Below are 24204 nucleotides of genomic sequence, written 5' to 3'. Positions count from 1 at the left end.
GGGAGCATAATTGGAGAAGTATTATTCTGTGTGTGGCACATGGAAAATGGACTGTGATGTGTCCATTATTATTAATAATGGACACACATTATTTTCATGCTGGGATCTGATCAGAAAATCCGATTTGATAGATAGAATGTCATCATGAATGAATACCTCCCAAGAAGATGATTTCATATGTTAAAGGTTACCCATTTTACATCAGGCAACTCTAGAAACTAGTTTAAAACTGGTTTGAAAAACAGCCTAATGAGTGACTTGTAGAAGGGTCTCCTTTACAACCGGAAGTAATTTAGACAGAGAGAAGAATGTCATGGAACAGATGCTTGTCAGTAGGTCAGTCACTTTGAGTCTAATATAGACTCAGGGCCTTGCTCTGAAACCCTCCTGGACTTGCCTAATCCAACATCAGGTGCTGTGACTGTAAGAAATGTCTCCCCCAATTCTGAGAAAATGAAACAAAACAATTTAATCACTGCTACACAAAGATTGTTTTAAAATCCTTAGAAAAGAACTTAAATTTTGCATTGTATTTTGTGTTCCATTTTCTCTCCACATTACCACTAAAGTTGACACATCCTTAGTACTGAACTGTGTTTTCTCGGTTGTTTCAAACGTATTGTTCTTTATTTAAATTACTGTTTTATGAATAAGATGATGTCTTCTGAAGAAATAAAATGAAAATAAACTGACTTCAGTGTTGATTCTTTGCCACAATTGAAAGACATTGATGCACTCCTGCTGTTGTTGTTTTTTGCAGAATTGTACAAATATCGAGTGTTTGCAAATCTCCTGTGCGGTGGGACGATTAGAAGGAGGAGAAAGTGCAGTCCTGAAAGTCAGATCACGGTTATGGGCCCACACGTTCCTCCAGGTAAGAAAAAAACACTGAAGCACATACACACCCCTCCCAGGGAACCATTTCTCTTCTCAAAAGCCCAGCAGGAAGCCTTCTTATAAAGACTTTCAATTTTTTTGAAAAAATTTTTTTTAATTTTTGATTTAATTTTTCTATCTTTTTTAAAATTTGTATTTTTGGAATTTTTTAAGCTTTAAAATTGTTTTATATTTTTAATGTAAAACATTTAATTTTAAAGGAAATTTCTGTGGAGGGGCTGAGCCAAGATGCACTGGTCCTCTTTCCCATGGGGGAAGACAGTTTAAATATCCTAGGTCCCTTAGACCTTTAGATATTTAAGCCGGGCGCAGTAAATTTTGCCTGTAATCCCAGCTACTCAGGAGGCTGAGGCAGGAGGATCGCTTGAACCCAGGAATTCAAGACCAGCTTGGGCAACATAGTAAGACCCTGTCTCTTTAAAAAGAAAAAAAAAAAAAAGATAGTAGGTTTTAAAAATGTATACTCAGCTCACCACTATATATACCCAGCGCCAGCAATTATTAGTCAATGAAAGGGCAGTGAATGTGAGAAGCAGTGCAAGCCATCTGACCAGAAAAGTAAAAATAGAAATCAGTTTAGAAGGGAAAAGGAAGATTGTTCTAGAAAGTTCGTCTTGTCAGGTGGTCCTGCCACATGGGCTAGGTGCACACGATGTATTGATTGCTCACTGCTGCGGTTTACCAATACCATTGCTTCCTGCACAGCCAGGAACAATTCCACTGATTGTGTAAGTTTAAAATCTCTCTTATACTAAGAAAATGAATTTTTTCCTTTCAGAAATTCCTGTTTATTTACATGATACGACTGTGTTATGACCTTATTGTTTGGGGGGAATATTTAAAAGAAAACACAACCTCAATGAAATCTCCTCCATTCCTTACTGCTCATATTTGAACCACTAAAAAAATTCATCTGGTTCATTGTGCCATAGGAAAATCAAATGGTAGAATCCTTTTGATTCTTGCTAGAAACATAGAATTTTGTGTCTCTAGAGTTTTGTGTTCTCTATGCCTTAAATATCGAATTGTGTTTCTAAAATAGATGTGAGGAAAATGTAAGTTATTTTTTACAAGGTGTTGTGAAACCTTTCTTTCTTTCTTTCCGTCTTTTTTTTTTTAAACCTAAGGCAGGGTTTCTCAACCTGTGCACTAGAAATATTTTGAACTAGGTAAGTCTTGACCAATTATAAGATATTTAGTGGCTTTAGGCCTCTTCCTAGTAGATGCCAGTAGTAGCCCCACCCGAGCAGTGACAACCAAAAATGTCTCCAGACGTTGCCAGTGTCCTCTGGGGACAAAATTGTCCCCAGTTTTGAACCACTGACCTAAGGAGAGGTGTAGTGCCCAATTTATTTGATTCCTTTTTTTTAAGTCAAACCATTATTTATTCATTCACTCAGCAAATACTTATGCAGCCCCTGCCATGTGTCAGGCATATAATCTCCATATAATCTCATCAAACCTTATCTTAGTTGTATCTCAAAGACCCTGATTCCAAATAAAGTCATATTATGAGATTCTGGATGGATGTGAATTTTTAAGGGACCTTATTCAACCCGCTTTAGTCAACAACAGTCTTACATCCCCACTAGCAAAGCCTTACGCCATTTTGCCACAGTATTGTAATAATTTCTTTCATCTAAATAAGCTTCTTAAAATAGTCCACTGACCTCACTAGTGTGGTGGGCAGTAATTAATTAGGATTTGAGTCATTTTTGTTATGACTCTGTTTTCTTTCTGTTGGCTACACAATTTTTCCATCTACGTGTAGACACATCATCACTAATCTTGGGCAAAATTGTGAATCAGAACAAAGTCAGTGTAGACGCTGTTGCAGTTTTGGTAAATATTGGCAAAAGTTTATGTGTGAACATATGGGTGAGCATGTTTTTGAATTTTATATACATATATCCATATGTGAAAACTGCCTATTAGCAAAGTGATGTGTAAACTATGGACACATATTAAAATCAAGTTCTAGGAGCAATGGTCCTGATTTAAATTAAACAGAATCTGTTTTCTCTTCTCTTTGGTGGATGAGTTCCATTCTTGCCTGTTGTGTTCAAGGACACTGAACTTTCATGGGGCTCAGTTTCCTCATTTGTGAAATGGAGGGATTGGACTCTAAGGCCCCTTTCATTCCTAAAAATTCACTGATTCTATGGGCAGCTTGAATGGAACCACTTATAATAAGTTATTTATGGTGTTTATTCTGCTTAGCTTGTCAGCAATATGCTTTATTAATGCCTACTTTGGTATTGTGTTGACACTTTGGTTGACTCAGAACAGACTACATCTCAGTGGTTCTCTAAACTTAAGGAACAGCCAGCCAGTCTTTCCAGAGAGGTCTGTTTGTCTGCAAATAGCCAGGTTTCTACTGAGTGATTACCATATAGTGAGGCACCATGATAAATGCTTGCATATGAATGACTCATTTTAATTCTTAAAGCTGTCCCCTGTGATGTGTGCTATTACTGTCACCTGCATTTTACAGATGACCAAAACTGAGACATAGAGATTAAGTGGCCTTCCTAAGGTGACATAGCTAATAAGAGAGAGAATCTTGAGCTTTTGTCCTGTGTTTATTACTATGCTATATTATAGCTGGAGATTACTATATTATAACTGCCTTCTGTAGATTTCATACCATGATTACTACCCTATAGATTGCTCAACTATAACGCCTATATTATAGATTATTGTACTATGACTACTACGTAAAGATTGTTTAAATACCATGTATTAAAGCCTTATAACTTTTTCAAGGATATATAAATTACATAGCATGCTATTTCAGAACTCAGTAAAGAAAGCATCTTGTAGTTCTTGAATTGAACTGTCCAAAACAGCAGTAATAGCCACATGTGACTATTTAAACTTCAAGTATTTAAATTTAAATAGAATTAAAAATTCATTTCCTCAGTCTCACTAATCACATCTCAAGTGTTCAGGAGTCAGTACACTCACAGCTACTGTATTGATCTATGCAGATTAAGAGCATTTCCATCATTGAAGGAGGTTCTATGGGACAGCACTGTTTTGGAATGTTAGGGAAGTATATTTCCCTTCAAAATTGCATGATTAGATCATATAGTCAATTGTCACATCTATGAATGTGGACTTGGATTGTGTTTAATATTAGCTTAACGACTTTCCTTATATCCCCTCATAAAGTGATAAAGTAATAATGAGTCCCACTTTTGCCTCATGGCAGTGTCATCTGCCATCTCAAAAGGTGGATAAAAAACCTTTATCAAGAATCCACTTTTTCCTAAATGCAATTGATGCAGGGGAGGAAGATAGGAAAGCCCCCTGAACTCACCAAGTGGGTTCTTGGCTTCGTGCAGGAAAGAATTCAAGTGCAAGCTAACTAGCTGCAGGAAGGTTTATTGAGACAGACAGACAACAGATCCTACCCCACAGACAGAGTGGGGATCCTCTCTCAAGCAGGAGGGGGATTCCTTATGGGGCAATGGTAATGTTTTTAAATGTTAAAAAAAAACATTGTTGAAACAGCCATACCCAACCAGCATTGTCTTGTGGTCAAGCCATAGAAGTTAATCATAAATGCTATCACAGAATGGTAAGTGTAGTTTGTAAGGCATCTGGTTTAGTAATTCATCTATCTTTGGGTGGTCACGGGCTGGTGATTTGCTGGCAACTTCCCTGTTCAGGATGGTTAGGGTTTCGTATCAGTCAAAATGGCTGCACTCATGCTCTCTTGACCTTCCTTTTCTGCTTTATCCCTACATTACAATGTCAGTGGTTTGAATAAACACAACAGCCTCCTGCTTTCCCAAGTAGCCAGCAAAGACAACAAAACGATGTGATATGCAGACCAAGGGGCAAAACGTGTTGGCTTTCCTTCAAAGCTTAGATATAAGCATGAATCATCCAAGTAATACAAGTAAACTTTTAGATTCAGAACTGCTAAGCAAATAAAAATGCTGCAATTCTCCTATATGAAATGGAAAAAAAAAAAACTTGTGGTGTTATGTTAAGAAGTTTTGGGGGGGAGAAAAGGGGAGGAAGCTTCCTAGAAAACATATCTATAGTTGACACCAGAGTGTGAGCTCCTCAAAGCAGGAGGAATGTTTTCTTTGTCTTTGAATCTCCTGCCTGGCTCCTGTAGCACCTGGCCCAGAGTAGCTAATCATAACATGTTTAATGAATATAATATCTAACGTCAAGTGCTAGGCTTGGCTGGCCCACAAGTCCTTGTCTATTCAGAATGAAACCAATCAAGCTAACCAACAAACAAAATCATAAGAAATTATCCTTCTTGGCCTAAGATATATAGCTCTAAAAACAGCAGATATTCTGGAAATGTAAAAACTTCACAATACCCAAGAACAGGAACAACAAGTGACTTTTGATACCTTTTTCTGGGGTCTCTGGAGATGCCGCCTTGACTGGTTGGTTTGAGATGCAAAAGCACAGTGGAATCCAAGGTCGTACCAGCATGGACATCTGTGCCTAGCCAGCCAGTCTCCTGTGAGGGTCTTTCGTGAGCAGCTTTGGCTCACACTTGTTGTGACATTTGGCTTTTCTCCCAAATCCTTGCCACCTTATCCCGCTCTCAAACCACAAGCTGTTCTGGTTCAGTGAGTTTGGCAAAAACTTCTGGCATTTCAGGCAGAGGCGAGCATTTCATTTTCTTACCTGTCTCCAACTGAAGCCTTCCAGGTTGAGATGACAAGGTTTCCAAACTGAAGAGAGACCATGGATGGAACTGGAGGTCATTATGTTAAGTGACATAAGCCAGGCACAGAAAGACAGATACTGTTTGTTCTCACGAATGTGTGGAAACTAAAAAAGTGGACCTTATTTGGGTAGAGAGTGGACTGGTGACTCCCAGAGGCTGGGAAGGGAAGTGGGGGGAGAAGAGAAGTTGGTTAATGAGCACAAAAAAAGCAGGTAGGTAGAGGATACATTCTAGTGTTCAATAGCACAGTAGGGAATTTATAGCTAACAATAATTGATTGTATATTTCAAAATAGCTAGAAGAGAAGATGTGTAGTGTTCCTAAATCAAAGAAAAGATAAATGTTTGAGGTGCTGGATATCCCAGTTACCCTGATTTGATCATTACACATTGTATACAAGTATCAAAAGATCACATGTACCCCAAAAACATATAACCATCATACATCAATAAAAAAGTAAATTAAAAAAATTAGGCTGCCACTCCTCTCTGAGCCACATCCTAATTGGACTCTCTTCAGTTCAATAAGGCAGACAATTCGGGATCCCAGGGCACAGAGACAGGTCCACAGGGTCATTGTTGTCCCTTTATTTCCTGCCTCAAATGATGGCCAGCACTATCGGGTGTTGCTGGATCTGTCCCCAGCCCTCTTGCAAAGGTGAGAGGGTGTCATATGTCTGAGCAGTGCAGGAGCCCTTCCCATGAAGCTGGCGCCTGTAATCTATTTAGCCTTAACTTGGCAGGGGGTGTGGTCATGAAAAACGTTGCCTAAAACTGTCAGCTTCACTCCTTGGAATCAAATAGGGACAGAGTCCAAGGGAGGAGGTGTTTGATCACCTTTGTTTCATTTGCTGGGACAGAGACTAGAGACCCTCAGTGACATCCGATCAGAACCCTGTTACCTCCTTTAAGGCAGGTACCATAATCACAGCCAGTCACAAATTCCCTCCCACTCTGAAGAAATGGGAAGCAAATTTCTCTCTATTCTGTAGTTGAAATATACAGAAGAAGCACACACGTACTGCAAAGAGGCTTTGCAAAATATTCTGCAGATATAGTAAAATTTATCTTCCAGGAAAGCTACACATCGATTGCTGTATAATTTATTTCATAACTAGTCTGTTCATTCCCTTATCTTCTCAAGAAAAGGGGGGAAAATGTTACAGAGAAATGGCAGATGGTTTCTTGAACTGTCTTTCATCAAATTGGGAACTTCAGGTAAAAAAAATTCGAGTCCAAGAAAAAGCTTATTTTAACAATACAGTAATTCAGAGAATCCAGTTATTTAGCCTCCTGATGATAAATTACCATCTGAGTCTTTTATCACATAATTGTTTTATTGGCATGCATTTATTGGCACTGCAGTTTTTTCAAAGACTGAACAACAACAAAAATTATGTCATTGTAACACTATAACGTCATAAATTTGAAAATTGTAATTGGCCTTTTCAAATTAAATTCCACTTTTCATAAAAAACATAGGCATCTCCCGAATGCCAATTTTTCTGACTACACAACTTTTTAACAGAATAGCCAGAAGGATGACTAAACTACTTGCCTGTCATCAATTTGCTGATGGTCACTACTTTTTGGCTGTTACTTCTTGCCTAAGAGAGGGAAGAGGAGTGTCTTAATGAATTCCCAAGCCCGTACAGTCTACATGACAGCCATACATCCTACTGAAATGAGGGAGAACAACTTTTCAATGAGGCGCGACTCCCGTCATTACGACACTACAGTCGAGGGAAGAATGGTTATTCTAACCTGCAAGCTTCAGTTCTATGTGTAACAGTCCATTGCAGTAGGAGGCCGATAGAGTGAAAATTACGTCTTCCCTTTCCTGTTAAAGAAGACTCAGTGTCTGGAAAAAGTCAATAGTAATGGAGGAATTTTGCAACAATAAATATTTAGCACAAGTAGAGTCAGACCAGAACAATCTGTAGCGACACACTGAAGTCCTTCCAGGGAAAAGAGTAACTTCCAGAGATACAGGAGAGTGGCACAAGTCACTGTGTGCTAACCCCCCACCCAGCCCAAATTTCTGTACTTCCACAGTTTCTGCTTATTGTAGCCTTGAAAGCCAAAGCCAAAGAGGAATGTGTTTTTGCAATCTTTCTCTTTCTCGCTCTCTCTCAATCAATGTACTATTTATTGGACTCTTTTAACGGCTCTGTCATACAACCCAGAAGGGCATAAACATTCTCTGTCTTTCTGATCCAGGATAGAAGGTTTACAATTCCTGGTTAACATGACTTCCTTCACCATGTTTGTTTCTGTCCATGTGGTGACCATGCAAACCAGCCAGAAAATAAGATTATTATTTAGGTTTATCCTAAATGATCCCTTGTGCTGTGATTGTTGCTTGAAACCGAAACCTCCTTTCCAGCTGAAAAGTTGACCAGTTATTGCTTAGGTTTTGTCCTCTCCAAAGGCTTAGTTTTTGGTAAATGCTGAATCTTTAAGTATGGGCTACATAAAATGGATATTTGCGTAAGAAATAATTATTGAGAAGGAAATAAGCAGCTGGAAGGTGGGAAAGTGAGAGCTGTTGACATTGGCAGCCACAATAGGTACGTCACCAACTCAAAAGCCTCACTTGCCTTTCCATTGGTTGACAACTCTCACTTTTATTAGTACCATGACCATAAGAAAATCACTGTGCAAAAGTACATCATCGAAGCAGCCAGTGGGCTACAAACCACAGTTTAAATGGTGCAGAAATGACAGAGGAACAGGGCATTTTCTGAGGATTACTAGCCAGCTGGGGCAAGATGAAGGTGCAAGATATTGTCCAGGAATATTAACCCCAGTTGGTTTTTCAATCCTAAATTGCCTACGGTATGCCGGTGATTGCTATTACATGAGCTGATTGCTGTGTGGAAGAGGAGATTATTTTTAACATAAGAATAATACAGTTGTTATATATATCATGACTCTGCCCATAATTGTTTTTCTTGACTTAAACACTCACCTGTGCCATGCCTTTGACCTACCGTGCAAAACTAGCACAACTTTGATGCCAGCTCAGCTGATCATAGTGTAGTAACCCAGGTTTCCATTCCTTAGAGCTCCAGGGCATTTTCTTTAACAAAAAAAGATGTTTTTTTCTTTCTCTCTCTTTTTTCTTTGCGTGCTGAAACGGTGGAAGAAACCTTGCTTTTGGAGATTTGACTTTGGAAATGGAAAACACTGCAAACAGTTGGGTGGTTGCCAGTATAACTGTTAAAAGCTTTATAAGGAATACATTTAAGTCATTTTTTTTTTACTTTCAGAGAAAAAATGATCCCTATGCTCTTGTGTCACTGGTGTCCTTTGAGGTTAAGAAGATGCCTTATAAAGACCAGCCAGCAAAGCTCCCCGGAGGAAGCATAGCAGTGAGTATCTTTACAAATACATAAAGGCACAAATAAGTTAATTGAAATAATTTTTTAAAAATCACCATCCAACTTGTGTTAGGTTTGAGTGTTTATATTGACTTGAGAAACGTGTCCCTCTTCAGCTCACTCTTTTCTCACTTTAGCCTGGAAATTTCCTAGTGCCTTTTGGTCTGGTTTTTAAACTTTCCATATAAATTTCTACCCCAAAAAATTATAGGGCCGGACTAATACCATTTTTAATCAAGACATTTTGTTTCAGAGAAATGCATATAGATAGCAATTATCGTCAGAACACAATCGTACTGGTTCCTTAATTTTAAACACAGCATGGTGAGTCAGGTGGGGGGGAGGAGAATCTTCCTTATGGGGAGTTGGTCACAGACCAACTGCGTGACTTTGAACGGTCGTTGTTAATTTCTATGCAAGGAATCTTAACTATGATGGGAGGGGAAGGAGTACATTATGGGTTTCAGTTGAATGAAATGTCATTTTTAAAACTTGAGGCTACTAAATATTACTGACAGCCAAATATCTGTCACAGAATAACTTCTCACATCCTCAGCAACCTGGCAAGGCCAGGCAGAGAGGAGGGAGGAATGGATGAGGGGTTCAGCAGGCAATGTTACCAAAACTATGCTTTCTTGCTTATTTGTGAAGGTGATCCCAGACTTCTGAAAAAAGAGTGCTCTGAAAAGAAAAAAAAATTAAAGATTTCAGCCTTCATCTCTTGGTCGTTCAGTGGGTTATTTACAACACCCAACTTGAACTCTTGGTCCCTTAGTGCTTGTAACTTTTACCAACAGCATGAGCATCACCAGGGGACTATTAGAAATACAGAAGCAGGCCTCACTCCATTCCTGCCGAGTCAGAATCCACGTTTTATCAAAATCATCGATACATCTATGTGCACAGTAAAGTTCAAGAAGCACTGCTGCTTTAGATGGTATATGAGTTGGTATTATTCTCATCCCTCTCTAGCCTCAATCTTAATTGTAATAATGAAGCTTTCTAGCCTCATCTACTTGGAGTAATTTAAATTAATCCACTGATTCGTAATTCTCAACCCTGAGTGTGCAGCAGAGCCATCACGCATGCAACTTTAAAAATATGTACATGCTAAGACCTCCCCCCAGATATTGGGATTGAATAGGTATGGGGGGCCCTGGTGCTGTGCTTTGAAATTTCCCCAAGTGACAATTCTGCAGGAGAGCCAGGGCTGAGAACTTCTAGCACAGGCAGGTGGCCTAGAGGAAATCCAAGGTTTTGAGGATACAGTCACCTGGGCTTAATCTTGGCTCCACCTTGCTCTAATTAGGAAACCCGTGGGAAGTCACGTTACTTCTCTGAGGCTGTTAACCACATCCGCCTGATGGAATTGTTAAGAAAATTAAGAGTATTTTGTATATAAAGTATCTAGCATCATGTAATACCTAGAACAAGTAAGACTTTAGTCTCAATAAATGTTAGTAACCTTCCCAAAATGTCTCACCTTCTCTGGCCACGTCCATTAAGCCCAAACTGGAAATGGCAATTAAGATTCACACAAATGATTTCGGTAAACTCTGGTGATGTTTTAAAGCAAGCATTGCCACATCTTTCTTCATTTAGACCACCCCTCTTTCTCTCCAGAGATGTCTGCTATAGGTTGGATTTATGTTCACCCTAGAAAACAGAGTCTTTGGGTTTTTAATATAGAGAGTTCATCCAAAGAGGTTCAAAGGCTTATGTCTGTAAGGGAAATAAATCTGGGCCCTTTTGTTTTCTCCGAGCACGTGTTCCCTAACAGAAACACATGTTCCAGTCCATTCCGTCAACAGGACTGCATCTTGCTGGGCTGGCTGCAGGTGACAGCCTGCTGTTCTCAACTCATCTCAAAAGATCCACAAAACGATCTAATACATGCTTCCCCCGGTCCTGCCATCCCTGTTACTAAATTGCAAGAAGAAAAAAAAAAAAACAGACTGTTTATTTGATGTAGATGATTTACCATGTCAATTATGTAAAGGTTATTGGAAAAACATTCAATGGAGGTGCTTTCAAGTCTCCCCATATTTGACTAACTGGAGAAGATCTTTCTAGTACAAAGTTAGCTATTCGTGCGGGAAATGGCCTTTCTGTGGCTTGATTTGAAAGAACTCATCAGAGCTCCAATCTGCCCCTGGGGAAAATCTCTCATTTCCTTCTTTTACATTAAGATTAAATATTAATACTATTTGCTGTTTTCCTAGACTCTTGTGTGGGATGATTAGTTTGTTTGTATGCCCTTTCCAGCAGGATCAGAATTCAACCATTTCTTGAGACCTGTATTAGTTTTACATATGGAAGAACATAGCAATCCCCATCTGCTACTTGCATAGTGTCTGTGTTTGCAACAAACTCCTCATGCAACGTGACACTTGTCATGTTCAGAGGCGATGGAAAGGTTGCATGATTCAAAGACATATGACTGAACACTGAGTCACTACAGTGCAATAGAAAAAAATCATTCAATTTTTTGAATATTTTCTTGGCTTACCAATGAATTTTGACATTTGCATGTCATGCAACTAATGCCCAATTCTATAATTTACATCTATGAGAGAGTAGTATTCTACAGTATAATTCCAAAAGTGGTTATTGTAAAATAGTTCATGGAAATCCTTATTTTAAAACTCATACATAAGTGGTGAATCCATCTGATTTTCAGAATTGTTTGCAAAACTTCAGCACCTTAAAATGGAACTCTTATATTAAACAATTGTTTGGGGCACAAACTACTGTTTCCATAGGAGCTGTTAAATGTTGTTAAAACGTGTGCTTAGCCGGTCCACTTTATGTTATTATTTTGTTCTAAATGGCACTCTAGGTAGGATGTCTTGGTACATTTATTTAAAACATTCTTCTGACCCCACTGAAGTATGTTTACACAAGATTTTGTGATACATAAATACAGATGTCAACATTAATTACTGTTGCAAATACAAGGCAGCTTTTTCCTTCTACCTTGGCATTTTTTTGTCAAAATATACAAAAACATATCATAAATGTCAATGATAAAATGTAGGCATATTAAAGGTTTATTTATGGTCTTTCAACCATAATGAAGAACAACAAGATTTATGACATGATGAAGGTAAGATTAAATGTTCCCTACTTAGGATGACTTTTAAAAAATCTAAACCTCTTAAAATTTATAGATCCCACTTCCTAAAATTGCAGATAATTATAATACAAGAATTGTTAAAATTTTATGCCATTTCTTTAAATAGTTACAAGTTCTTGATAAATAAAAATGTACTAAAATAGTTTGTTGATGAGTTAGCACACGATTGGATTTTTCTCCTTTGATTTTTAAGTATTGCAGTTATTCAACTTCTTTCTTAAAGCAGTTGAAATATCAAATCACAAGCCCACATTCTAAAAGTAAACCTTTGGTCCTCAAGACGCTCCATCTTCTGCCCTAAGACAGGCATTCTTCCTTGGTAAGAGAATCTTATAATGAAAGACTTGAGTAATTCAGCTAATGTCACCATTTTCTGAGATTATACAAAATGCTCTAGATCCGTGCAATCCAATATGGCAGCTACTATTTATGTGGATAATGAGTACCTGAAATATGGCCAGTGAAAAGGAAGAACTGAAGTTCTAGTTTGATTTCATTTTCACTCATTTAAATGTCAACTTAGAAATGGAGGCAGTATAAAATATTTTTTCCATGAAACACAGCTTTATTGTTTTCATAGGACGACATTTCACTTTAACCACTGAAAATTCAGCAATCGTTATTGCTGCAAGTGTGAAATACACACTGGATTTTGGAAACTTAGTAAAAAAAATGTAATATATGAATCTTTATATCAATTGCATGTTGAAATAATAGTTTTATCCTTAAATACTAGTTGATTGATAATCAATTACATGTTGAAATAATAGTTTTATCATTAAGACATAATAGTTGATTAATAATAATCAGTTACATGTTAAAATAATAGTCTTACCATTAATGAATAATAGAGCTGATATTTAAGGTTAAATAAAATATATTATTAACAATTAATGTCCCCTGTTTCTTTTCACTCCTTTTAATGTGGCTGCTAGAAAATTTTAAGTGACACATGTGGCTTTCGTTGTATTTCTTTTAGGCAGCACTGATCAAGAATAAGTTTGCGGTCAGGCGAGGTGGCTCATGCCTGTAATCCTAGCCCTCTGGGAGGCTGAGGCAGGTGGATCGCTCGAGGTCAGGAGTTCGAGACCAGCCTGAGCAAGAGTGAGACCCTGTCTCTACTAAAAATAGAAAGAAATTATATGGCCAACTAAAAATATATATATGAAAAAAAAATTAGCCGGGCATGGTGGCGCATGCCTGTAGTCCCAGCTACTCGGGAGGCTGAGGCAATAGGATCGCTTAAGCCCAGGAGTTTGAGGTTGCTGTGAGCTAGGTTGACGCCACAGCACTCACTGTAGCCCAGGCAACAGAGCAAGACTCTGTCTCAAAAAAAAAAAAGAAGAATAAGTTTGCAACTTGGAGCTGATAATAATACCCACAGAGCTTCAGAGAACATGGGGTGTTTAATAAATATTATTTTACATGAATAAAAGATTCTTACTATAAATCAGCATTTAGTCATTAGAAACTCTAAAATTTAGGACTCAGTTTTTCGTTATTTATTATCCAATGGATACTAAGCTTCCTGTGGGCTTGTCAAAATGAGCTGTAAGACAGATACAAATATTAGAAGTAATAAAGTTTTAGTATTTGTCAACATTTTATTTCTTGTCTATGCTTCCCCAAAACTAGCCTGCAGTTCCACAACACTAATGCATATTGAAATAACCTTTGGTCCTGTAACAGTGATCATTTAGGTCCTTTCCTTTTAAGCTTGCTTGTACAATTCATGTCTCTAGTTTATCTGTACAGAGCATTGAGTTTCAGGACAAGCTTTGCTTTACTGGTTTCCACCTGCAGATGGAAAGCCCCATCCCCATTTACAGATTCAGAGACATGAATATGTTACATGACTCTCCAATCACTCTATTCCCAAAGAACCCCTTTTTCTGAGACGTGCATGTGACTCTTCTAATGACGTGTCACATTCAACCATTTGTTCACCTCTTACCAGCAACTGTCAGCTATCTTCTCTGCACTGGGCGTCTGAAGAAATGCTCTTATTAGTTTTCTATATTTCCACTGTCCTTAGTGTAATGGATTTTTGAGTACGCAACAAAAAGCCTATGTAGGTTTAGGAAAACACCAGGGGCAAAGGAAGATCTCTGCAGCTGCACCCATTGTAGATTGAGAAGATCAGGCAGCCTCAGTGCCACATGGATGCCCTAAAGTCAGAGGGCCCAGAAAGCAGAATGCAGGTACAGGAGGAGGGTCACTCAGAGATCATCCTCTTTGAAGACTGTGTGTCTCTCCCCCTCGTGAGTTGCCCAGGATGCCATGTAGGATATGTGTATGACATGCACATAATCCTAGCATTTAAAGTACTCAGAGGGTATGAAGTGGTATTTTTTTTTTAAAGGAACCTAATGTTACTGGAAGCAGACCTGCAACCGTTTAATAACGAGAATTTCAGAATTTTGGATCACTGCCTGAGGATCCTCTCCTCACGGACTGTTTAAAGACCCTGCTGTAAGAATCTTTGGAAGCAAATGTAAACAAATAGGTTTTGTAGCTATCCCTATAAAGTTGTTCCCGGCTTCCAGGAACCCTAATAAGCATATCCTGGTGCATTTCAAGTTTTATTTATAGTCTTTCATCACTGCTTCAAAAACTTTCAAATATCTTTATTAGCTCTTTGTAAGTGACCTTCCATGCTTATTTCTACAGATAAGTTTTATAGACAATACATCAAAAACCTGCAACAGCCAAGTAGCAAAGACACGTAGCAAAGCACTGAGTGGGTATCCACTCCTTCCATCCCATTTCTTTTTATTAAACTAAAAATTGGAAAAGTCTATGGCCCTGTTTCAACACTTTTAGCATGTTTGGTGGTTGTTTTAACTTAACAAACTAGGACTGTTTCCTATGTCTAACATGAAATAGTAGGAGGTGACTTAAGATATGGATTAGGTAAATCAGGAGACGGAAGATTCAGAATCAACCATTGCCTGTCTTACCATGAATCACCTGTTAGCAAATTTTAGTGAAGTCTGACACACACACAAAATATGGATGAAAACTACGTTGTTTCCTCAGTGGATTTAGAGCTTAGGGGTAAGGAACATTTATAGGAAACCTCAGAATTTTGCATGGTTCCAGATTTTCTCTTTCCTGGGTCCCTGTAACTGGCTTGCGAGTAGGTGACCACTCTGTTCTTTTCCGTTCCAAAATTCTGAAATTCTCATTACCAAACTGTGTCCATCTGCTTCCAATAACATCATGTTCATCATGCTATGCTACTTTAGGCCCTTTCGCTTAGTACCTTAAAATGTCAGGATTGAGCACGGATTTCGTACATGTCATCAGGTGTCATCAACTAAGGGTAAAGGATTTAAAGAGAAATAATCTAGTTCCCGATTTGCTCATATAGCCATATATGTGCAAAGGATCATTTTTTAATTGATACATAATAATTGTACATATTTATAGAGTACATGTGATATTTATTTCCGTATTGCATACAATGTGTAATGATCAAATCAGGGTATTAGAGTATCCATCACCTCAAGTGGTTAGCATTTCTTTGGGTCTCTCTTTGGTTTATTTTGGCAATCTGTAGCCTTTTAGCTTTCTGGGCCTCCAGAGGCACAAGCTCCCAGCACAGGAGCAGCAGAAGTGCTTTTGCCCACGTGGGACGGAGGAGTCGGTTCATAGACACTGAGCATGGAGTCTGGTTGGGAAGGTCTCATTTTTTTTCCAAACTCCCTTGCCACAGTGGGGGACAAAATGGGCTCCAACCCCCAGATGCTTTAATTCTGCATCTAAACATTGGATCTAGGGTTGAGGGCAGCTTCAACACATCAGGACAATTAAACATTCGTTTTGCACATTGCAGTTGCTTCCATAAAATACAAGATGACTAACCTCATGCTCTGGGCTCTCCCTCACTGATAGAGCACAGAGTCTAGTGCTAAAGATACTGAGTCGTTATGTGAATCACTTAATCCCTCTGGGGCTCAATTTTCTCATCTGTGAGATGAAGGGTTTAGATTAGATGATTTCTCCCCTTCTTGCACAAACAACCATTCATGATTGTTCACAAGCTCAGTGAACACTGGAGAGACTCAGTGTTCTATGGAAGCTACTTTTGGCTATTGTTGCCATAATAGGTACAGCCCAATTTAAGGTCATTCTTTTCCACCTTGTTCATTTTCTACCCACCTCATTTCTATTCTAGGGTTTCTGTGGCTATAAGCCAACCACCCACCAAGCATCTGTAATTAGATATTCACATGACCTGGCAGACCTGGGAATGTGCTAGCTTTTTAGAGTTCATGTTCAAGTGCTATAATCTCTCAAATCTCCCCTAGGATTATTTCAATGATTATATGGATCCTTTCAGAACTACTCCCAAAATTGTACTAGTAATTACTGCTTTATTTTACCAAATAGGTTTCAAATCAGAGCTCATTTGCTTTGTTTTCCATTTCAGATAAAGACATCTGTTATTTGGGCAACCCCAAATGTTTCCTTCTCAATCCCATTATGGGTAATAATACTAGCAATACTTCTTGGATTGTTGGTTCTGGCCCTTTTAACCTTAGCTCTATGGAAGGTAAGTTGATTTACCTTATTTTCCTTTTGGACTAGAGAGCCCACTATGGGGGTTTAGAAGGATATTGCAAGGGATTTTAAAAGACAGTGCTGGAGGCATAGTTGGAGATTTTGAGCAGTCTAAAGAGCATAAAGGGAAAATTGTGTTTGCTTTGGCATACTTAATATGCTCACATGGCTGACATTTAAGATGACTGGGGGTGTTTAATGTTGCTTTCATCTTGAGATTTCTTGTAAATAAATATATAGAGAGTTAGGCTTTATTAACCGAGACCTGTGATCTTCTTTCCAATATGGTTCGAGTGCTAATGTTCTGAGGACTTCTTTTTCCTGTCTAATGAACCAAAACGTTAAGCTTTTTATTGACATGGTTCTATCATCAACCCTCTGGGATTTTTCTTTATAAGCGCTACACAGATGTAATTAACATAGGGTCAGTTCTGATTTCTTATTTCAACTATCATTTAGGCCAAGTATATCATGTATGCTATAAGATCCTTGGACTTAGTTTTTAATTTTGTCAATTAGTCTGTCTCCATTAGGAAACCTGAACTTACTCTTTGATGTGTTTTACCGAGGTTTGGTCTAAAAGTCTACAATAGGAATTAATTTCTGGCCCAACAACCTACACAACTGCCAAGTTGCACAGAGCCTTCCATTCTAAAGTAGAAACATGACAAGTACCTGACTATAAGTGACCCAGTCACATCTTAGTTAACTGCTATTACTGTGGTTCCCTAAAAACCTTGTGTATTTTTATTCTGAAACGATACACAGCATTCCTAATAGACCTATAAACTGAGAAAACCTTGATTTTGAGTTAAAGACAGCTTTTCTGGTCATTATCAGCTGTTTTGTGCCATCGTGAGCCCACAAAGTCTATGACACACCCTTGGAATGGATTTTTGTGTTATTCTATTATTTGTAGTAACTGTATTTCCAGGGAATATAAGATACGATCATATGTGCCAGTTGATACAATATTCCACTAACCCTGGGAAAGAAAGACAACCTGTTAGTTATAAGCCAAACCTGGTGAATTGGGCTTCCAACCTGAGAAACAATAAAAATAGAGGTTCCAGGTTTCTAGGAAAAGAGATATTCTACTTGGCAAAGTACTAATTTGAAATTCAGGAGGAGGAAGATTCTAGAATAACCAATTTCCTGGGTTACTGATTAATCTTTGGAAACTCACTAAGATATCTGTGCCTGCCTGGTTTTGGCATTGAAATAAATGACAAATTGATTCTTCCTCTATATATTATATATCTAGATCTAGATCTAGATCATATATGTTCCACCAAGTGCAGAAGGATACACGGTCTCACTTCTTCCTATAATGCATCCCGCGTAGCCTACAGTACACTCCATGAGAAATGTCCCTTCCCTGGTCACAGTTAGCACTGCTGCTGGTTCCGGCAAACATGCAGAAAAGCAGAGAGGGAATCCTTGGGACGTGTTGCTGTAACCCCAGGAAAATATCCAAGGTCCAGAGACATCTATCCCTACCATGACATGACAGGAGGAAGGACATGAACACTCTGCCCTCCTGCTCGCCTTGCCCTACGCAGTGAAGTCTTTTCTGTAGGTAACAAACACGCCACTTTTACCTCCTAATATGGAGAACTGGGCTGATTATATTTGCAGAACTCCAAGCTCCTTAGAAAATACATAGTGAAAATTCTTTAAATGAGAGGTTTCGCGATTTCCCAGAATGACTTGATTCGATAGCCCGTTTTTTTTCTTTTTTGCAGTGCGGATTCTTTGACAGAGCAAGACCACCCCAGGATGAGATGACTGACAGGGAACAGCTGACAAGTGCCAAGACCACTGACGCGTGACAAGGAAATGCAAAAGACCAAAAAACTCAAACACTGGTCCTGTTCAAAGAAAAGAGAGAACGGAAGGGTTAAATGAAGGCTTTGCTGTACCTGCCCATGACCTGGGAAAGAGAGGGGCCCGGGAGACATCACTTCATCTGCACTGCGCTTTGGAGAAGTTGTGATGGGAGCTCACTGAACACTTTTGGAAAGGCAAATGCAAACACTGCAGAAATGATCAGAAATGGTGCAAGATTTTCTTTTGCTTTAGTCATTCTGTTTCTGGCAGACACTTTGAAATGGGTATGGGAACTCAGCTTGTTGTCCAGGCAAATCCAGCTGAGATGAAATGTCTGAATCACTATAGAATTTAGAAGGTGAACTGAGACCGAACCGTCCAACACTACTGTATCCCATGGAATATTTGACACCTCCCTATGGAAAAAGAAATATTTCTAGTGATTTTGTGGCTCAGGGAGACAGGCAATATGTTCATGGGTACTGTGAAAGTACTTGTGAAGTGACCAAGATAACCTTGGAAGTGAGGAATTCAAGTTTATTTATTTATTTTCCATTTCTCTAGCTTGAAAATCTGGTCATCTAGAGGATTTTGAAACTAAGATTTGGTTAGCTAGTTTTTGAAATCACTCACTCAATTTCCTCCTAAGGTAACCACTGTGTGCAAATAACATAACAGAGCATCTTCAGGATGTAGACGGTGTTAAGGAAAAGCAAATTGGTATTAGGAGACAGCTTCACTTAATACCTTGCTGCCTTCTATCTGAAATTACTTTTATTCACACTGTACAGGGACTCACAGCTGCTTAATTCAGCTTTGCAAAATGTGTTTATACTTCCTTTTTTATATATGTAAATGTAAAATCTTTCCACTGACTTAGCTAATACATCAATTTCAAGGTACTCTCTACCCTGTCGAGTGTTTAAAAGTAATGGTAAAAATGCCCAAAGTCCATTAATTAAAAAAAAGAAATTTAATAATAGTAGTAAACATTATTTTTAATATCTATAAAAAGCAATGCCAATATTTAGCTTGAAATTAAATACCTATTTTCCCTGCTAGATCTTATACTTGTATATACAGAGAAAACTCGTTGAACATAAGTAAGATGGAAATAGAAATTTATACAGGTGTGAGACAAACCAAGAAAACTGATTTCTAAAGTCACTTATTCTAACTTTATTACTCATTTTTACTGCTAATCTTTATAGTACATAACTTTGGCAAGAATAATCTTTTATTTAAGCTATTTTTTCCCATCACCTTGAATTTAACCATCAAAAATTTTTGATGTCTGAAACTCTTGTAAATAATCCATAATCATGCGTAATCGTATCATTTTGAAGTAAAATAGAACAGCCAGATTCATAGATAGTCTGCACCACTTTGTATCCTTTTTATCATGAAAAGTTACTATGAAGAAATGGTGAATACATTTTTACGTGCAATATTTTATAGACCTATGTATCTGAAGCATGTTTACACTGGCATTAGTTATTTTTTTAATTAATATCCTAAATAGTAAGTATGATAGTACAAGCTGACCAAAATCCTTAAGATTACAAAGCCGTTGGAAAAAAAGAAAAATGTGTATTCCAATTTCAACAATTACACTTTATTTGAAAGATGAACCAAACTCCACAGACACTAAATTATAAGTCACGCCGTAACCTGGAGGGAAGCCATTTGGCTGCGGCTGCAGAACCTCGTTGGGAAGCAAATGAAAGGCACATGGAAGAAACACACTGGTGCAGTTCCTATTCCTCCTGCTTGGGAATTAAATCCTGTCATGGTAGTGGTTTCATGTCTGTCGGGAACTGAATCCTGGCTCCCAGTTTGTGTAGCTGGTTGGAAATGAGGATTGAACTTGCCTCAGTGAGTTTGTGGGGCCCCCACCAGCCTCTGGGGGTCTTTGGTGTTAGTCCTCTAGGTAGAACCGGTTTGACAGGTAGGTGGCCCATCTAGGGCATGATGTGCAGGACGCTAGGCAGCTTAGCTCTCTCTATCCTCAGTTACTGCCTAACTCTAGTTGTCCTGCCTGACTTGTGACTAACAGAGATTGGCTCCTGAGGATTTTGAGTCATAGAAGGTCCCTTGAGAGAATGCACCCCTTCGTTTAAGCTATCAGTTGTGACAGAATTCAGAACTCTTGGAGCCTGATAAACATAGTCCGCTGTAGAGATGGTTCATTTACATACCTGGGGAATGCCAGGAGGAAGACAGGGACCCAGAACGAAGCATGGCATGAAGGCTTCAGAGGTGACCTGTGCCTTCCGGGAACCTCAGCCAAGAGTGGCCCCCTCCCTGGGGGGGGAAGGGCACCTTGCACCTGCCCACAGGCGTCGCTACCTGTGGGCATTGCAGAGGGCTGTCATGCACGTGCACACAGGCCCTCTCTGCCCCTTAGAATATGGAAACCAATGGAAAAAGGGGGGAAACTGAAGTCAGGTGAACTTTCCAGCAATCGGTGCTTCAGCCTCACCTCCACCCGGAGAGCACACCGGCAACGCGCTGGGTGTATCTGATTCCCATTGCCGATCGCTTTCCTAATTCACCACGTGCTGTGCGCCTCTGAGGGTCTATCTGTATTTCTCGTCAAAGAATTCTCTTTTTAAATTCTTGCAGCTAGTTTTTAAGACACAGGAAAATGGGCAAATTGTTTTATAAACTTGGAAGTTTTTATACAGTAAATAAATAACATGTACTTGTCACCACTGAAACCCCATTCTTAGAAATCAATTCGTGTTTTATTTAAATACATGTGTAGATATCTGTGAAGGTTTTCGTGTACCTATTTACCTTGTCACTAATAAAACTAAAACTGAAAGACACGATGGCATGCTTTTGGTTTATTTCATGTGCAACATAAAGCTTTCCCATAATGGTCATCATCGAAGGTTTCTGTCTTTACACCTTGATAGCTTATTATAAAAACATTGAACATTGAAAGAAATTTGGAAGAGCAAAAATACGATGTTATCTGGGATGATGAAAATGTTCTACACTTAGATTGTGTTGATGGTTGCGCAACTCTGTGAGTAAGCTAGAAATTATCGTATTGTGCACTTTAAATTTTGCGGTGAGTCATATCTCAATAAAGACATTAAAAATTTTTAAGTAACTTCTGATACCGCCTCCCTTACATAACTGATTTCTTTTCTCCACATTGCCTTTCAAATTTTGCTCATATATACACCTTAGCTCTTTTATGAACCCTTGCCTTGAATCTTCAGCCAACTTCCAGGCTATTCCTGTCCCCCAGTAGCATTTTGTGAATTACCACACTTTTCCACGTGTTCACATGACTATCTTCCAGCTAGGCTGACCCTCAGTGAGAACAGAAACCATTTTCTTTTATTTGTATGTTTCCTACACCTAGCACTGACACCTGGTATATAGTCAGTGATCAAAAAATTTCTAGAATGAATGAGTGAATGAATATATGTATGTGCATGGTAATAATCATGGTGAACATGTACTTTTGCAATCTGCTTCCATTGCTAAGCACCAGACAAATGTGTAAACACCTATTTACAATGTCCATACAATGTTATTCTAATAGTTACCCAATGTTCTATCCAATTAGTGAACCATATTTGTTTAGTGTCCCTGTCTTATTGGAAATAGCTGTTCACAGTTTCATGTATTAAGAATAGTATTAAATTGAATGCTACCATAGTCAGCAGAGTGTAGAGGTTTATTATAAAAACACTTTTAATTGAATGCTTTCATACTTGGGACTTCTTTTGTTTATTTCAGTGAATGAACTTTGAGATCGCTTGGTCAAAGCATATAAAGAGTTTTGTGGCTCTTGGTAACATATTGCTCTTAAGAGGACTAAATCAGCTTGCATTAACCTAAATGTGCCATTTCCTTCACAACTCTGTCAGCATAGTTTAAATAGTTTGGTCATTGTTTTCAAATGCAACCTTATTTTAATTTGTAATTTCATTAAAATTCAGTAAACAATGTACACATTTAATTTTGGGTTCTAATATTTATCAGTCAATATAATATAATATACAATATAATATCACTCAATATAAACCAATAGATTGGTCATACCCCTTAAGATATGTAAATACTTGCCACTTCTGTCTGTCATTCATGAATCCCCGTGAGATGAACCTATGCCTGGGTGCTTTCCCTGTAGGCTACAGCCAGCAGTAAGCTGATCCCTTCACTTCATATTGTATATCACTCACACTTCAAAACCTAAACTATCTAAAGGCTTATGGTAGTCCAGAGGTGCCTGTGTATCCCAGATGAAAATATACAAAACCAAATCCAAGATTCAATAATACTGATTCTGAACATTGAAGCACCCAACCTAGTACAAAGTCGTCTTAGGCACAGATGGAAAGATCCATCCTACATATACTCTCATAGTGAGGAAGAAGAGATACTCTTATGAGGTCTTTCATAGTAGTAAAATGCTCTGTAGTTGGATGTACCAAGTGGTAGCTTAGTATTCTCCACAAATTCTGTTAATATCTTTGCGTCTTCCTGCCATTTTATATGTACACACTTAACTTCATCAATGCTTTCTTTTTTTTCTCTTTGTTTTTAATTCAGGATATCATAGGAGTACTGCAAATTAGTACAACCCCTGTGGAAAGTAATTTGGAGATGCCTCAAAGAGCTAAAAATAGAAATACCATTTGATCCAGCAATCCCGTTACTAGGCATCTATCCAAAGGAAAAAAAAAGACATTCTATAATAAAGACATCTGCATCAATACTTCTAAACATTTTGAGTTGAGATTTGGATGCCTAGACTGGGCAAAATGAGATAAGAAATCTCTGACAAAGTAGAATTCCCTCATGCGTTGCACATTTCCTCTGTTAAATTGGCACCCTGTTCCCAGGTTACCCGTATGGAAAAGAGCATTCTGGCCCCCTCAGAAAGATCTAAACCACGAAAACCTTTGGTTGATACCTGTGAATGCCAAGACAGTACTTCCCTAGGGTCCAATGTTCTTTTTCCCAAATACAGCAGATTTTCTTTTTCAGAACTCTGATGACATTAAAATGTTGATTTCTTTAGCATGAGAGGTTTAAAGCATTGAAACTTTAGACTCATTTGGGAGCTGAGTAAAACTATAATTCCTCCCTGTGATGCATAAGTCAATGGAGCATTCAGAATAACCAGCATGCATGAGGTACGACTCTATTGCCATTTTAATCTCTCCTGCCCCAGCCCCCAACTACCATCTGCCTGACACACTGCCTTTGTTTATAAGTAAGTTCTCTGTTATTTACGATTGTTGGCCAAAATCCATATGGAAGTGTAGCCTGATACCAGGGCCTCTTGATAATAAAAAGTCTTGGATTTGACTTCTATTGGTGCCACGATATGATGCAGTTAGGAATGTTCTTAATATTAAAGAGCTCTCTGTGCTGTGGCTTATTTTGATCATGTGCTATATTATGGAAACAACTCAGTCATCAGCAAATTGTCCTGCTCTCTCCAAACTTTAGGCAGGATTTATTTGTAAACAGTAACAGTAGACCTTCCTGGCTTCAAAGTTTCAGATTTCCACCTCCAGTCATTTATTATAATTGACTGTAGGGTACATATATATTTACAATTTGTATTTCTATAAGGATATTTAACTTTTAAAAACTCCATGTTTCTCTTCTGCACTAGTTTCCTAGGGCTACCATGCAAAGTGTCACAACTGGATG

At 38.4% G+C, this 24204-nt stretch overlaps 1 protein-coding gene across 1 annotated transcript in view; it reads left to right on the top strand.

Annotated features, from left to right (window-relative positions):
- ITGA8 (integrin subunit alpha 8) overlaps positions 1-21347 on the top strand; it is a 155240-nt gene extending 133893 nt beyond the window's left edge. The window contains exons 27-30 of the mRNA XM_045534060.1: positions 761-874; positions 8874-8975; positions 16556-16678; positions 18432-21347. Of these exons, the coding sequence (XP_045390016.1) occupies positions 761-874; positions 8874-8975; positions 16556-16678; positions 18432-18518 (426 nt within the window). The 3' untranslated portion in view covers positions 18519-21347. The remainder of the gene's footprint in view (positions 1-760; positions 875-8873; positions 8976-16555; positions 16679-18431) is intronic.
- Positions 21348-24204: the final 2857 nt, after the last annotated feature.

Source organism: Lemur catta, chromosome 1, assembly GCF_020740605.2.
Source record: "Lemur catta isolate mLemCat1 chromosome 1, mLemCat1.pri, whole genome shotgun sequence".
Taxonomy (NCBI): domain Eukaryota; kingdom Metazoa; phylum Chordata; class Mammalia; order Primates; family Lemuridae; genus Lemur; species Lemur catta.
The sequence above is the reverse complement of the archived record's forward strand: the minus strand, read 5'-3'. Positions and strand labels throughout refer to the sequence as shown.